This window comes from Mobula hypostoma, chromosome 7 (genome assembly GCF_963921235.1).
Source record: "Mobula hypostoma chromosome 7, sMobHyp1.1, whole genome shotgun sequence".
NCBI classification, from domain to species: Eukaryota; Metazoa; Chordata; class Chondrichthyes; order Myliobatiformes; family Myliobatidae; genus Mobula; species Mobula hypostoma.
In genome coordinates, this window is record NC_086103.1 from 33,973,578 (window position 1) to 33,989,426 (window position 15,849).

At 40.3% G+C, this 15,849-nt stretch overlaps 1 protein-coding gene across 5 annotated transcripts in view; it reads left to right on the top strand.

The window, feature by feature from the left end:
- The window catches only part of LOC134349225 (uncharacterized), a 155,789-nt gene that overhangs the window by 14,154 nt on the left and 125,786 nt on the right, over positions 1-15,849 (top strand). For all 5 annotated transcript variants that reach the window (XM_063053236.1, XM_063053233.1, XM_063053232.1 and 2 more), the window contains 2 exons: positions 10,794-10,829; positions 13,784-13,893. In XM_063053236.1, the coding sequence (XP_062909306.1) occupies positions 10,820-10,829; positions 13,784-13,893 (120 nt within the window). In that variant the 5' untranslated portion in view covers positions 10,794-10,819. The remainder of the gene's footprint in view (positions 1-10,793; positions 10,830-13,783; positions 13,894-15,849) is intronic.

The window sequence follows — 15,849 nt, forward strand, 5'->3', positions numbered from 1 at the left end:
CAGTTTACCTTTTCCCCTGTCTATTTCTCATTGCACATACAAACCAACCTCCCTGTGACCCCTGCAAAAGAACACTCGGGCATCTGTATTTCTGTCTTTTCCACAAAAGTGGATGCCCATAACCTCTTTAAATATTGATAACTAACACCACTTCCTCTTCTAATTTTGCCATGGGATCTTTCATGCCTGACTGAGAGAGTAGCAAGATTCTTAAGTTAGTGTGTTATTTATGTGAAAATGCAGTTCTTCCTAACACTGTGGTGAAGTTTGTGTCTGGATGATGTGAACCAATCCTGGTATGAACATTTGGCTTTTGACTTAAAGGTGATAGTGCAATCTGTGTGCCAAATTCAATCTATCAGTGCTTGTTATCAGCTTCAATGGACAGAACAATGTATTCAACTTTGTTGATCTCCCCTATATACTTCCATAAAACATAATGAGCATTTTCTCTCCATTAAACAGCTGGTTTACTAATATTAATCCTGCAAACTCACCAGATTCTAATACAAGCAAAATCTACAGTTAAAATTAAATGGATTTGCCAACATGCATAACTATAACAAAAAAAAAGATCTGATTATAATGTTGTTAAGCTGGAGATAAACAGTATTTTTGAGAAGATTAACAATAAATGGAAGATATGCTCCAAAGGACTGAATGACAAGTTTTTGTTTTCACTTTCACTAGAGATAAATTGCACAGATAAGTGAAGCCAATGACAGATGCGGATTGGATTTTCTAAATTCAATGATACCATATAATAAACCAGTACACAAACTTGGAGACCATAATGTAGTAGTATTGGCTGAAGAGGGGTTAACAGGAAGGATAGGATTGTACAGGTAACTGTCTAAATATGATTAGACTAGGGATAGTGCTTTTACCTTTAGCTATTTTCATGAATCATCTGGTGTCTGGTTGTAATGTATATCCAACCCTAACTCTAATGCATGTTTTCTGGTGAGACCGTTTGGTGGGAAAATAAGTTGTTAATAGGAACAAAAGATGTTGCAAAGATACATAGATAAACTGAATGACCTGTCATATGGAGAAATATAAATTTATCAACTTTAATAAAAATACAAAAATGAGTTATAAATCAATAGATGTCTTGAAGACGTCATTGACAAGGCTTGTATCAATTGCAAAATTGTGGTTTTTGGAGATGTTATTGAGTAACTGCAGTTGATTTTTCAGATGGTGCACAAACATTTGAGGGATGATATGTTTAGTACAGTGGATGAGGTGTCAGCTGAATAGGTTATAGCTTCATGGATGACATCAAGTTTCTTAGGCGTTTTTGGAACTTTACAGTTCCAGGCAAGCAGTAGATCACACTCCGCAATTGTGCCCTGTAAGTGGCGGAATGGCTGTTTACCTTAGAAGATAAGTCACTTTCTAATGGATACTCAGCCTCTGAGCTTCTCTTCTTAGCGTAACATTTATGTGGCTTGTCCAGTTATATTCGTGGTCAGTGTCATCCTCCAGATGTTAATGCTAGAGAGTGTTTGTAATAAGAGTACCCTTGAATGTTGAAGATGGTCATGACAAACAATAGCATAACATGAATTTTACTTGCCATTTATCAGGCCATGGCTGATTCCTATCTAGGGCTTCCTGTATGGAGATATGATTGAATTTCTGAGCAGTTGTGAGTACAATTAAACATTTATGCCATCATCAGCAAATGTCAGCAAAATTCTGACATTATGGCAGATGGAACGATGAAGCAGTAGAAGCTGGTTGGACTAGGATACAGAATTTGAAGTTCCGGCAGTGGAACCTGGGGCTGGATGTTAGATCTCCAACTACTATATCCTCCCTTTTTGTGGAAATTTTTTTGTGCCCCTTTCACTATATAACCAGATAGTCGGGATGCACAACCTCCTACATCCATCATCCTTTACACAGGTTCCCCCCCGCCACCTCCAAGGCGATGTGCTGAACCGACCTCTGTACACTCTGCTCACACGACTGCATGGTCAAGTACCTCGGCAATCATAACATCACATTCACCGATGACACATCCACACTCGTCATTCTAGAGATGCAGAATACAGAGCATCCCAACAAACTGCATCACTACTTGGGAAGGAAATTGCACTGCAGAGGACATGAAAGCTCTAGAGTGGGTAGTTAAAATGGCCCAAAGCATCACTGACACCAGCTTACCTGCTATCAAGTACATATATATACAGAGAGATACCAGAAAAGGGCAAGTACCATCATTCCACCCACCTTGATCATGGACTGTCTGTCCCCCTCCCATCAGGGAGGAGACTACAAAGTACCAACACCAGAGAGTAAGCAGTAAGGCTGATCAACACCTCCACCCACGAGCTCCACCACTACTCTATTATTGCCTGTCAGACACCTTATGTACAGCCTAACATTACTTTACGGGTATAAAATCAATCCATCTCATGTATTATGTAAGCTATCTTCTATATTTTGGATTTATTATATTTTTTATTATTGCGTTCTTTATCTTTTGTGCTTTGTTTTGGATTGGATCCGGAGTAACAATTATTTTGTTCTCCCTTACACTTGTGTACAGGAAATGGCATTAAACAATCTTGTATCTTAAATATCACACCTACTCCTGATGCACAAACGTAGACCTCCTTAGACAGATTGGATTTGTCCTGCCTTTTGTGAGAAATTTTTCATGTTATCAGATAGTTATCTAAGTTGTACTTATGCTGGAGGAAGTATGAGAATCAGAATCAGGTTTGTTATCATTGGAATGTGTCATGAAATTTGTTAACTTAGCAGCAGCAGTTCAATGCAATACATAATATAGAAGAGAAAAAAATTAATAATTATATAATAAGTAAAGCAATTACAGTATACATATATTGAATAGATTAAAAATTGTGCAAAAGCAGAAATAATATATATTAAAAAAATGAGGTAGTGCTCAGGGGTTCGATGTCCATTTAGGAATCAGATGGCAGAGGGGAAGAAGCTGTTCCTGAATCACTGAGTGTGTGCCTTCAGGCTTCTGTACCTCCTCCCTGATGGAAACAGTGAGAAAAGGGCATGCCCTGGGTGCTGGAAGTCCTTAATATGGATGCTGCCTTTCTGAGACACCACTCCTTGACGATGTCCTGGGTACTTTGTAAGCTAGTACCCAAGATGGAGCTGACTAAATTTATAACCCTCTGCAGCTTCTTTTGGTCCTCTGCAGTAGCCCCCCGCCCCCATACCAGACAGTGATGCAGCCTGTCAGAATGCTCTCCATGGTACATCTATAGAAGTTTTTGAGTGTATTTGTTGACATACCAAATCTCTTCAAACCCCTAATGAAGCACAGCCTTCTTTATAACTACATACAGTAGATATGTTGGGACCAGGTTAGGTCCTCAGAGATCTTGATATCCAGGAACTTGAAACTGCTCACTCAGTAGGCTAAATGCATGGCCAAAGTTCAAAGTAAATTTATTATCAAAATACATATGTATCATCCCATACAACCCCAGGTTTCATTTTCTTGCAGGCATACTTAGTAACTCCAAGAATGATAACAGAATCAGTGAAAGACTGCACCTAACTGGGTGGACAAACAACAAATGTCAAAAAGACAAAAAACTGTGCAAATATAAAATAGAAAAAAATAAAAATAAAGATAATAAATAAATAAGCAATAAATATTGAGAACATAGATGAAGAGAGTCCATAGGTTGTGGGAAGAGTTCAGTAATGGGCAAGTAAAGTTAAATGAAGTTTTCCCCACTGGTTGAAGGGCCTGATGGTTGAGAGGTAATAAATGTTCCTGAACCTAGTAGTGTGAGTCCTGAGGCTCCTGTACCTGCTTCCTGATTGCAGCAGTGAGAAGAGAGCATGGTCCGGGTGTTGGGAGTCCCTGATGATGGATGCTGCTTTCCTCTGACATGGTTTCATGTAGATGTGCTCAACGGAGGGGAGGGCTTTTCCCCTGAATGACTCGACCAAATATGACTTGTTGTCCGATTTTCTGTTCAAGAGCATTGATATTTCCATACCAAGCTCTGATGAAACCAGTCAATATACTCTCCACCACACATTTATAGAAGTATGTTAAAGCATCAGATGTTATGATGAATCTTTGCAAACTCGAAAGTAGAGACACTGCCACACTTTCTTCAAAAATGCACTTATGTGCTGAGTCCAGGACACGTCCTCTGAAATGACAACACAGAGGAATTTAAAGTTGCTAACCTTCTCGACCTTTGATAGCCGAAAATGGACTGGTTCATGGACATCTGGTTCCCTCCTCCTGAAGTCAATAATCAGCTCCATGGCCTTGCTGACATTAAGTGAAAAGACGTTGTTGTGGCACTGCTCAGCCAGATTTTCAATCTCCCTCCTATATGCTGATTCATCGCCCCCTTTGATTTGGCCAATGACAGTGTTGTCACCAGAAAACATAAATGTGGCGGTCGGGCTATGCTTATCCTTAGATCTACAGCTGATATATTTCCTGTGATATTATCATCACAACTGATGCATTTTATACTCTTGGCCATTTCTGGATTTCAGTTGGCCGAAGTTTAGCTTCTGTGGAAGTGGGGATCTCTGGCACTGATTGAAGTTGGCTGCAGATGTATCAGCCTTGTCTTTGAATCTCGTTTTTATTTATTTAGAGGGCACAATAACAGGCCCTTCCGATCCAATTACACCCATTTGTCCAATTAACCTACTGACCCCTACGTCTTTGGAATGTGGGAGGAAACCAGAGCACCAGGAGAAAACTGCTCCTGGGAAGAACTTACAAGGTCGTTACCAACAGCAACCGTATTGAACTTTGGTCGCTAGCGTATTAGTAGCCTTATGCTAACTGCTACACTATCTTGTGCTGAATATTTTTAGCATGGAGATATTTTTGAAGCTTTCTCCACTCAAGTGCGCCTTAATTGTCCATCATCCGGCTCACTTAGTTGTCACAGAAATGCAGAACCTTATTCTGTTGGTTCAGGGTTTACGCTGTTGATTCTATACCATTTAACACTCGTCTATTCTGGTGCTACGTTTCACCAAAATGGGACTTCATATTTGGGGGTGTCTAATGCTGCATATGGTATGCCTTTCTACCCTTTTCATTAAACTAAGGATGATCTGAAATAAAATCAGAAAATGCTAGAAAGGTGCAGAAGATTGGGCAGCATCTGTGGAATGTGATACAGGGTTATTGTTTCAGGTTGAAAAACCTTTCCTCAGAACTGGGAAAGAGAGAAAACAAATTAGTTTTAAGTTACACTCACAAAATTCTGGAGAAGCTCAGCAGGTCAGGAAGTATCTCTGGAAAAGAATGAACGGTCAATGTTTTCGGGCTAAGATGCTTCTTCAGGACTGAGAAGGAAAAGCGAAGATGCCGGAATAAAAATGGTGGGGGGAGGGAAAGAGACTAGCTGGAAGGTGATCAGTGAAACCAGTTGAATGGGAAAGGTCAAGAGAAAGAGAAGAAGAATCGGATATGAGAGGAGAGGGGACCATATGAAAAAGGGAAGGAGGACGGGACCTAAGAGGAAGTAATAGGCAGGTGAGAAGAAGTAAAAGGTCAGAGTGGAGGATACAGAAGGGGAGGGGGGTAGAATTTATGTAACAGCAGGAGAAATCAATATTCATGCCATCAGATTGGAGGGTACTTCACCCTGATAGTGGCCTCATCTTAGCACAACTTGCAGAGTTGCAGAGAGCAATGAGTAGGACAAAGGAATTACTTCTGATGTGGTGAGGTCAGGGTCACTGTATTGACAATTTACTGATGCATCTATCTAAAGATAGACAGACCAGAAAATTAGGAAGTGTCCAGTAGATGTATCAATGATATGGACAGAGAGCAAACCTAAGTTGGTATTAAAGTTTGATAACCTAAAGCGGAACTGGCTAGTTCTAATACAAATTGAGAAAGTGAAGAATTTGTGTAGCCTCCCGGTAAGCCTCAGGGTCGCTCAACTCGCTGTCGTCTAGGGGAAACAGCCCTCGACCCCGCCAAACTGGGTAATTAAGTTCGTGTGGATGCTGTGTGATGTACCCCACCCCGCCAAATAACAGACAATACACCATATACGATTAAATGAATTACAATTTATAGATATTACTGGAAATATGTAATTAATAGAGATAAAATATAAAAGGAAAATAAAACGCACCAAACTTATCAAAGTTCAATCTCTTCATGCACCATCAGTTGGAGCTCTAGTAATGATCCTCTTTTCACCACTTGATCTCCTCTGACCACCTCAACCCGCCGCCTGGGACCAACCACGGTGGTCGACCAGACGCTCCACATGAGTCTGCCTTCGTCTCCTCTCCTCGCTGAAGACCCTGGACCTCGGACTCCGACTCGGGGTCCGACCCATTGGCCAGCTCACAGCATTGCATCCACTCTCTCTCTCCGCATCGCGCCTTCTGCGCCAAAACCCGTGCATCACAATAGCTTACAGACACACAAAAAAGAATAACATCTGTCCCAATTGGTTAGCAACTAAATACAACTCGCTCTATAACCCAAACAAGCTGCTAGCGAGAGAACTTTCTCAGCAGTTAACATAACAAAGAAGCCATTTTGATTAGCCTACGCAGTAACATAAAAGAAGAAACCCCTACACTTGAAATTGTTGAATTTGATATTGAGTTGGAAAGGCGGTAATGTGCTCCAATATAACAGTGTTCTTCCTCGAGCTTACATTCAGTCTCATTATAATTGTGCAGGAGGGTACAGAAAAATAGGTCAGTGAAAATATAATAGGGAAATAAAGCAACAGGCAACTGGTAGCTTGCAGTCATCCCTGCAGGCTCAACATATGTTCTACACAGCTATCGCCCAGTCTGCATTTGATTTGTCCAATGTACAGGAGACCACATTGGGAACTCAGATTACAATATAGAAAGACTGGAAGTGTAATTGTAATAGTTGCTTTATCAGAAAAGATTGTTCGCATTCCTGAAAGTAGGCAAGAGGTAGGAGAGATACTGAATCTCCCATGAAGAGATTAAGCTACATGGATAATTTTATGCCTTGATGAGTCTGTTAAGTCCATTCTCATTTTTATTATTCATTTCTGTGGATAGTCATAATTATAATAAGTAAAATAATTAACGTAATATTAATTTATAGCCTGTAGGTCTCATATGTTGTTGTTAGCTCTTCAGTAACTTCATATCAAAATGGAAGCGTCATCGACAGTGATTTAGTACAAAATCTGGTCTGATTATTTGGTGCAGTTCTCAAAGGTGTGTAGCACATCTTGCGTTAATGGCACATTACCTTTCCTGCAACATGCACAGTCATCTTTAAAGTATTTCAATGCTATGAACAAAACACATTTTTGTCATGGTCTGGTCCAGGAAGTCTGCATTCTGGTTCACGGTCCGATCCATCGATCCTTATTACAGGTTTTCCTGTTTTCTCCCTTGTTCTGTTGGGTGCTTTAATTGAGGCACCTGATTCTCATTTTGGTCTGGCACATAAATACCTCTGCAAACCAGGAATAGTTTGCTGGACTGCTCCATCCCCTTCCTTCTGAAACCTTCGCCTGAAACCTTGTCAGTATCCCTGTCAAGTTCAACCCCCAGAGTGAGATCGGAGCCTTGCCACGCCAAGAGAAGGAACTTTCTATCGTTCAGTTTGGAACTGTCTCTTTGTGTCCCTGTGTTTAGTGTCTGTGTCTGTGTATGAGTCCCAGCCCTATGTCCTGTTCCCAAGGAGGGGTCCTGACTCTGTGTAAAGTCCCGGCCCTAAGTCCTGTTCCCAAGGAGGGGCCCTGACTCTGTGTTCCTGTGCTCCAGTCCAAGGCTCTGTGTGCCTGTGCTCCAGACCAAGGCTCTGTGTGCCTGTGCTCCAGACCAAGGCTCTGTGTTCCTGTGCTTCAGTCCAAGGCTCTGTGTGCCTGTGCTCCAGTCCAAGGCTCTGTGTTCCTGTGCTTCGGTCCAAGGCTCTGTGTTCCTGTGCTTCGGTCCAAGGCTCTGTGTTCCTGTGCTTCGGTCCAAGGCTCTGTGTGCCTGTGCTCCAGTCCAAGGCTCTGTGTGCCTGTGCTCCAGTCCAAGGCTCTGTGTGCCTGTGCTCCAGTCCAAGGTTCTGTGTGCCTGTGCTCTAGTCCAAGGCTCTGTGTTCCTGTGCTCCAAGACCAAGTCCAGGCGCCGTGTTCCAGCCCTGTCCAAGTCTGAGCTTCGTGTCCTCTTCCAGTCCACGTGCCTCGCTCAGCCCAGCCCGGTGCTGGAGATTCCTTGTCCTGTGCTGGACCATCCCCATCCGAATCCTCGGCAGTTTACCTCAGTAGTCATCTCAGTCCTGTGTCCTAGGAAGGGTCCCAGCCCTGTATACTAGAAAGGGTCCCGGCCCTGTGCTCCTAGGAGGAGTCCCGGCTCCATACTCAAGAGCCTAACCAAGCTGAGTCCAAGAGCCGAGCCAAACCTAGGTCAAGAGCCATGTCCTGTGCTGGAGATTCTTTGCCCAGCCCAGGAGTACCTCACCCAGCCCGGTGCTGGAGTTCCCTCGTCCTGTGCTGTAGTTCCCTCACCTGTCCAGGAGTCTTTCATCCTGTCCAAGCCACGTTCTAGAACCTCGTCTTGTCCAAGTCAAGTTTTTGTGTTTTCGTCCTGTCCAGTCCTGTAGCCACGTCCAGTCCTGTAGCCTAGCCACATCCTGTCCTTGCCAAGATCCTAGTCCCAAGTCCTAGCCTAGACCCGGGTTCCAGTTCTGAGTCAAGACCAGGTTCCGAGTCCCAAACAAGACCCAGGTTCTGGGTCCTTGTCCAAACTCTAGTTCTGGACTTCTGTGTTCCTAGTCCAGGCTCCTCGTTCCTAGTTCCCCGTCTGGGTCCCATGTTTCTAGTCCAAGTCCTAGCCCAGGCCCGGTGACCTCGTCTCGTCTGGGGCCTGTGTCCATGTCCAGCGTCGTTTCTTCCTTACTCACCTTGCTATCTCGATAAACCTAAGTCCTGTTCCGAGTACTTCAGTGTCTGTGCCTTGCATTTGGGTCCGCCTTCAGCGCCCCCTTATGACAATTTTGTGTGCAGCATTTTGCTTCCCAAAGAGTGAGTACTGTTGGATTGCTGTAATGTCAGATAGCATTTCCTGGGTATCTTTCTGAAGTGTCATCTACCTCCCCAACTGGAGCTAAAAAGTCACTTTTTACATTGTGAAGAAGATCTCCCATAATTTTTAAACAAACATTTATCTCTCAGGAATAAATTATATCATATTAAATAATAGAATATCTACTCATTTCTCTAATTTTGTCCTGTCTATCCAGGTATTCATGGACATTTGTGAGACAACAGCCTAGAGAAATTAATTGTCATATTTTCTAACTTTAGAATTGTTCAACATATCAAAAGGACATAATATGATCTTTGATTTTCTAAGGTTATGAAAGATGTAGTACATATATTTTTGCAAATCTCTGGCTCCTATTAATAGCTTCATATCCAAAGGGTTTCTACAGTTATATTAATATGTTATTATAATACAGTTATATTAATAGCAAAAGGATACTGAGGGATAAAATTGGTCCCTTAGAGAATCAGAGTGGACAGCTATGTGTGGAACCAAAAGAGATGGGGGAGATTTGGAACAATTTCTTTTCTTCGGTATTCACTAAGGAGAAGGATATTGAATTGTGTAAGGTAAGGGAAACAGGCAGGAAAGTTATAGAAACTATGATGATTAAAGAAGAGGACATATTGGCGCTTTTAAGGAGTATAAAAGTGGATAAGTCTCCAGGTCCTGACAGGATATTCCCTAGAACCTTGAGGGAAGTTAGTGTGGAAATAGCAGGGGCTCTGACAGAAATATTTCAAATGTTATTAGAAACAGGGATGGTGCCAGAGGATTGGCGTATTGCTCATGCTGTTCCATTGTTTAAAAAGGGTTCAAAGAGTAAACCTAGCAATTATTGGCCTGTAAGTTTGACGTCAGTGGTGGGTAAATTAATGGAAAGTATTCTTAGAGATGGTATATATAATTATCTGGATAGACAGGGTCCGATTAGGAACAGTCAAGATGGATTTGTGCATGGAAGGTCATGTTTGACAAATCTTATTGAATTTTTAGAAGAGGTTACTAGGAAAGTTGACGAGGGTAAAACGGTGGATGTTGTCTATATGGACTTCAGTAAGGCCTTTGACAAGGTTCCACACAGAAGGTTAGTTAGGAAGGTTCAATCGTTAGGTATTAATATTGAAGTAGTAAAATGGATTCAGCAGTGGCTGGATGGGAGACGCCAGAGAGTAGTGGTGGATAGCTGTTTGTCAGATTGGAGGCCGGTGACTAGTGGTGTGCCTCAGGGATCTGTACTGGATCCAATGTTGTCCAAAGGCGGGACTTGATAGAGGTAATTAAAATTATGAGGGGGGTAGATAGAGTTGACTTGGATAGGCTTTTTCCCTTGAGAGTAGGGGAGATTCAAACAAGAGGACATGAGTTGAGAGTTAGGGGGCAAAAGTTTAGGAGTAACACGAGGGGCAACTTCTCTACTCAGAGAGTGATATCTGTGTGGAACGAACTTCTAGTAGAAGTGGTAGAGGCAGGCTCGATATTGTCATTTAAAGTAAAATTGGATAACTGTATGGGCAGGAAAGGAATGGAGGGTTATGGGCTGAGTGGAGGTTGGTGGGACTAGATGAGAGTAAGCATTTGGCATGGACTAGAAGGGCCAAGATGGCCTTTTTCCATGCTGTAATTATTATATGCTTATATGGTTATATAGCTCTTGCTATTTAAGATAATTGTGATTCACATCTAAATTGTCAGGTTCAAGTTTATATCTAGAAGTATGAAACATAATTTTATTTTGTTAATTTCAGGTGAAGCTGAACTTTGAAGTCACAGAATGTGCTCAGGTTAGTTTTTGTAATCTTGATCAATGTTACCCTGCTCTGTTGTGCCATCTTAATCAGTGCCATGCTGCACCCGTAGTGTCTCCCTGTAATACCAATGTGATTGTGGTCACTTGGTATTATCCTCTGCTCTTTGTGCTGCTCTATTAATTTAGTTCTCCTGTTCCGAGCAGGATCTTCTTTCCCCATCAGATCTTGTACACTGAACATTAACCTGCTCTTTTGGTGCCTTATTACTTAGTTGAGGCTTTCCATCTCTGTATTATCCTCAATAAGAAGTGCTAGAAGAATGCCATCAGTCAAACAAAGGTTATAGAACAGAAACAGTTAACATTTCAGATTAAAAACCCTTCATCGGAACTGAGGCTGCAGTTATGCTGCTCTCTTAGTTTTCTGGCCTTCTTAGTTATGTTCTTTCCCAGTTTTACCCTGATTCTATGCCAGTATTTTGCCATCTCTAAATGATAACTTGCCCCCTCTGTGTTACTATTTTCTTTCTGTGTTACCCTGTTCTTTGTGTTATGCCCTTTCTCTCTTTTCTATTCTGCTCTTTGGGCTACTCCAACCTTCTTTCCATGTTCTTCCCTCCATGTTCTCTGACTTAGTTATTCTTCTTTCTCTCTGTTTCCTGATCACTACATGTCATACTGTTTTTCGGGTTACCTTTCTCTCAAAGTGCCAACCTGCCCTGCTACTCTCTCTGTAATATACTAAACAGTTAATGCTACCCTGTTCCCTCTATGTTATGAGCTCTCTCAATCTAACTCAAATGTGTCTGTATCATCCAGTCTCAGGGTTATTCTGTTACCCTGGGCAATCAATGTTGTCTTAGTTTATCAGTATCACGTTCTTCTATCTCCTCATTGCTGCATGGCTCAGTCCATGATAAGGTGCTCTGTCTCTCTGTACACCCCTACACTTTATTCATTCTCCTGCTCATTAATTTTTCTTCTCTCTCTCTTAGTCTAGAGAATCAGTGGCGTTCCAGTCTCTCAGTATTAACTAGCTCCTCAGAGTTACACTGATCTCGCAATACTTTCCTTCTCTCTGAGTGTTAATGTACAAACAAACCTATAGGCCATTCAATCTCTCACACTTGTTCCACCAATCACCTTTGCGCCACTTTCCTAGAATGACCCTACATCACTAGACTCTCTTACATAATACATAAATCATCCACCTTGATTAAATATTCTGCCTCCCCAGCCCTGGCAATCAGTGACACCAAGCAAGATCTCAGCAATGATTCAGTTCAACCAGGGTATCACTGACTCTCTGTTCCCAGAATGCCATGAAACCCTCTGACAGAACGCAAGTCTGGAGTGGAGCCACACGTCCTGAGAAAGACTTTGTGGCTTTGCAACAAATATTATAAATATGTCTGATACATGACAACGCTATTGAAATTACTCTGTGGAGAAAATGGAATTAAAAAAATGAAAATCTAAAAACAAAGTAATATCTATGTAAACACATAATGGTAATAATAAAATAGTCGAAAATGATAAAATTAGAATTACACTGAAAGCTTAATGTCTGATTTCCAAATCAGGAATTCCCATGCGAATTCCAAACCTACTCAAGATCGGACTGGCATGCAATCTCACAGACCAATTCCTAGCATAATGCTATGTAATCTTAGCAGGTCCAAGCCCACCATTGGCCTCCACAGAGTGGCATATTCAATGGCTTCTACCACTCATCTTGAAGCGACTTATGGTGGGTCTGTGTTAGCTTAGAACATACTTCACCACTAACAGTTGAATGCACACAGTTCCCTTCAGACCAACAAGTCGGCAGAATAGATAAAAATAGACCTCTCAGTAAATCCCCAAATTATGCCATATATATTCCGACAGTGAGATGCTTCATGCTGATAGCCTTGATGAGTTTGATTTTATCTGATGGGAATGTTTAATTGGAAATAGTCTTTAACTACTTCTGAAGATCTGATCATTTTTCAAGCACTCTGGCATTAGGCTCCAATTCATTTTCATGACTTGGAAGCCCTTACTAAAATCATTTTACTGATAAAGCTTTTCATCTGAATTACAGGGATCACTCAGAGACAGTAAGAATGTGTTGCCACCTCACCACTGTGCTAACTACTCTGTATTCTCCTGTCCTTAAATTAAAGGAAGTTTCAGAATGTACTCCTTCATCAACTGTCCCTTTAAATGTTTTTTAAAGCTGCTGCAGAACATGTAATAAGATAAGGAGTGTATGAATTTGTAGGTTTCTAATAAGCCTAAATTTAAAAAAAGCTCATGGAAATATGATTGACATATCTGGAGATCAAGACCAGTTGTTTGCTACCAACATGATAACTAGCATTTAGAATCAGAGAGTTTAGAAATGGGCTCTTCAGCCCAACAAGTCCATGCTGACTATCTGGTGCCTATCTATACTAATCCTATTTAAAAAAATCAAATCAAGTTTTTGTCAAATTTCAAGTACAGCTATGCACAATTGCAATGAAAATTACAGAATCACAGGCACATAATAACGGATACATTCACAAGAAAAAAATAAACTCTCAGCATAAATTACACAAATAATACCATAAATTATATCAGCACTTGAGCCAAAACTTTCAATGCCTTGGAAGTTGAATTGTTATCCAGATTCTTCATAAATATCATGGGAGTACCTTCTTCCACCATCCACTTTTCAGGCATTGGGTTCCAGATTCCAACAATTCTCTAGGTGAAACAGTTCTTTCTCAGGTCCTCTCTAAACCCCTTACACTTTCCCCTGAGCCAGTGTCCGCTAAACTTCAATATTTGTCACGTTTGAAGAGGGTTGGGAGATGGACGCGACCATCCCATTCTCCATTTAGCACGATGAAATCCGGCAAGTACAAGTCTTTTTCCTCTTCGCCGTCTAATTGGATATAAAGTAGTTTTCACCGTTTCCCAATGTACTTGGGTCCATTTTTTTCCCATTTTCTCTTGCAGCATGGAAACCATACCCCCTTGATGGAAAACCCCAGAACAGTCTTGCTGCAAAAGGTTTCCGGAGTGTAAGACCAAAATTCCTTGAATCTGTCAAGAAACCAACACTCCAGGTAAACTTGAAGCACTTCTATGTACTGTGAAATTTATCTTATAATTATCTTGACAATAACATTAATTGTAATATAAAATACTTATTCATTCTCCATGGTGCCAGCTGGTCACCTACATCCAGCTCATTCCCTTTATCCAGCTTTTAATTTTCTCCAGCTAATCAGCATATGTGAGACTCGCTTAAACCAAATATTTAAAATGGGTTAATGCCAATGTTAAAATAGCATTGGGAATAGCTTTAAAGGAAAGTTTTTTGGATGAATACTAATAGATAAAATTCCTGTGAAGAGTTACACAGCTTGTACTATTTTCATTATTTTTTTTTTATTTTAAATCATTTTATTAATTAGTATTGAAAATCAATAAAAAATACATTAAAATAATCAAGTCAACATGTCAATATGTACAATGAGAATTAAATCATCAAATAACTGATTAACAAAGCTAAACAATATATCAATAATAAGAAGTAAAATAAAATGTTAAAACTATTGTTTTTGGAAAAAAGAAAGAAGGAAAAAAGAACCCCTACTAACTAAAACAAAAGAAACCCCTACTAACAGAAAAAAAAAGGGGGGAAAAAAACATTGGGAGCACAACCCCAGAGCTATACGCCATACAAGCTTCCATAAAAGAAAAACATCAATCTGCCAACTCAATTCCATTTAAACAAGAATCAGAAGGGAACCACCTTAATTAACTCAAATCAAATGATAGTTGCGAGCAAAAGAACCCCACCTTTTCTCAAAGTCAGATCGAGGATCAAATGTTCGACTTCTGATTTTCTCCAAACTAAGACATAACATCACCTGAGAGAACCATTGTATCAAAGTGGGAACAGAGGCATCTTTCCATTTCAATAAAATAGCCCTTCTGGCCAATAATATAACAAATGCAATTACATGTCGGTCTGATATAGAAATACCATGAATATATTGAGGGATTATACCGAACAAAACTGTCAATTTATTAGATTGTAAATTAATTTTTAAAGCTTTAGAAGTTGTAGAGAAAATAGATTTCCAAAACTATTTCAATACAGAACACGACCAAAACTTATGTGTCAATATAGCTGTCTCAGTTTTACATCTATCACACTGACTATCAACATTAGGAAATATTTTAGACAGTTCTTTCCTTTGTCAAATAGTAATGATGTACAATTTTAAATTGAATTAAAGAGTGATTGGCACAAATCAAAGAAAAGTTAACAACTTCAAAATTCACAACCAATCCTATGTTATCAAGGTCATGTTAAGCTCTCTTTTCTATTTCATTAAATATTATGATTTTCTTAGATATTTAATGTGCAGAATATGAATTTTAAACAATACAGAATAAATTGAGTTTACATTAACAGACTAGAATTATCTTGAGTCTGTACTTCTATCAGCATCACTGTTTTGTATTTGTACAGTTAATTTTGTTCCTGGAGCTTGAAGCGTTTGCCTATCATTTCTTGAACTCTTGTGTTTTATTTTTCATAACCTTGCCACTCCTGGCTTCTGTTGTCACTGCCCAGTGACAATGCAGCCAGTTATACTCTCTTCTAAATCAGGCTGGCATCTCTCCAGCTTCTGATATTCATGGATCATTCCAGTTTGATTATAACCTATGTCGCTTTTATAGGTTATAATCTATGTAGCTATATTAGGAGTATGTTCCTATCCCCTCCCAGGCCTTCACACTCACTTAGTGAAGTAGCAGCCCAATCAAGACCATATGGTTAACAATCCTTTATCCTAGTAACATAGATTTATGTTACAGCTTTACTATAGAAAAACATCCCAAAGCACTTTACAGAGTTGTGGGAAAATAGGCAACAAGCCAAAGCAATAAAAATTCAGAAGGTTGTCCAAAGGATTACTCAAATGGTTGACAAAGAGAGGGGGATGATTGAAAAAGCAGTTAGAAATATAGAAACATAGAAAACCAACAGCACAATACAGGCCCTT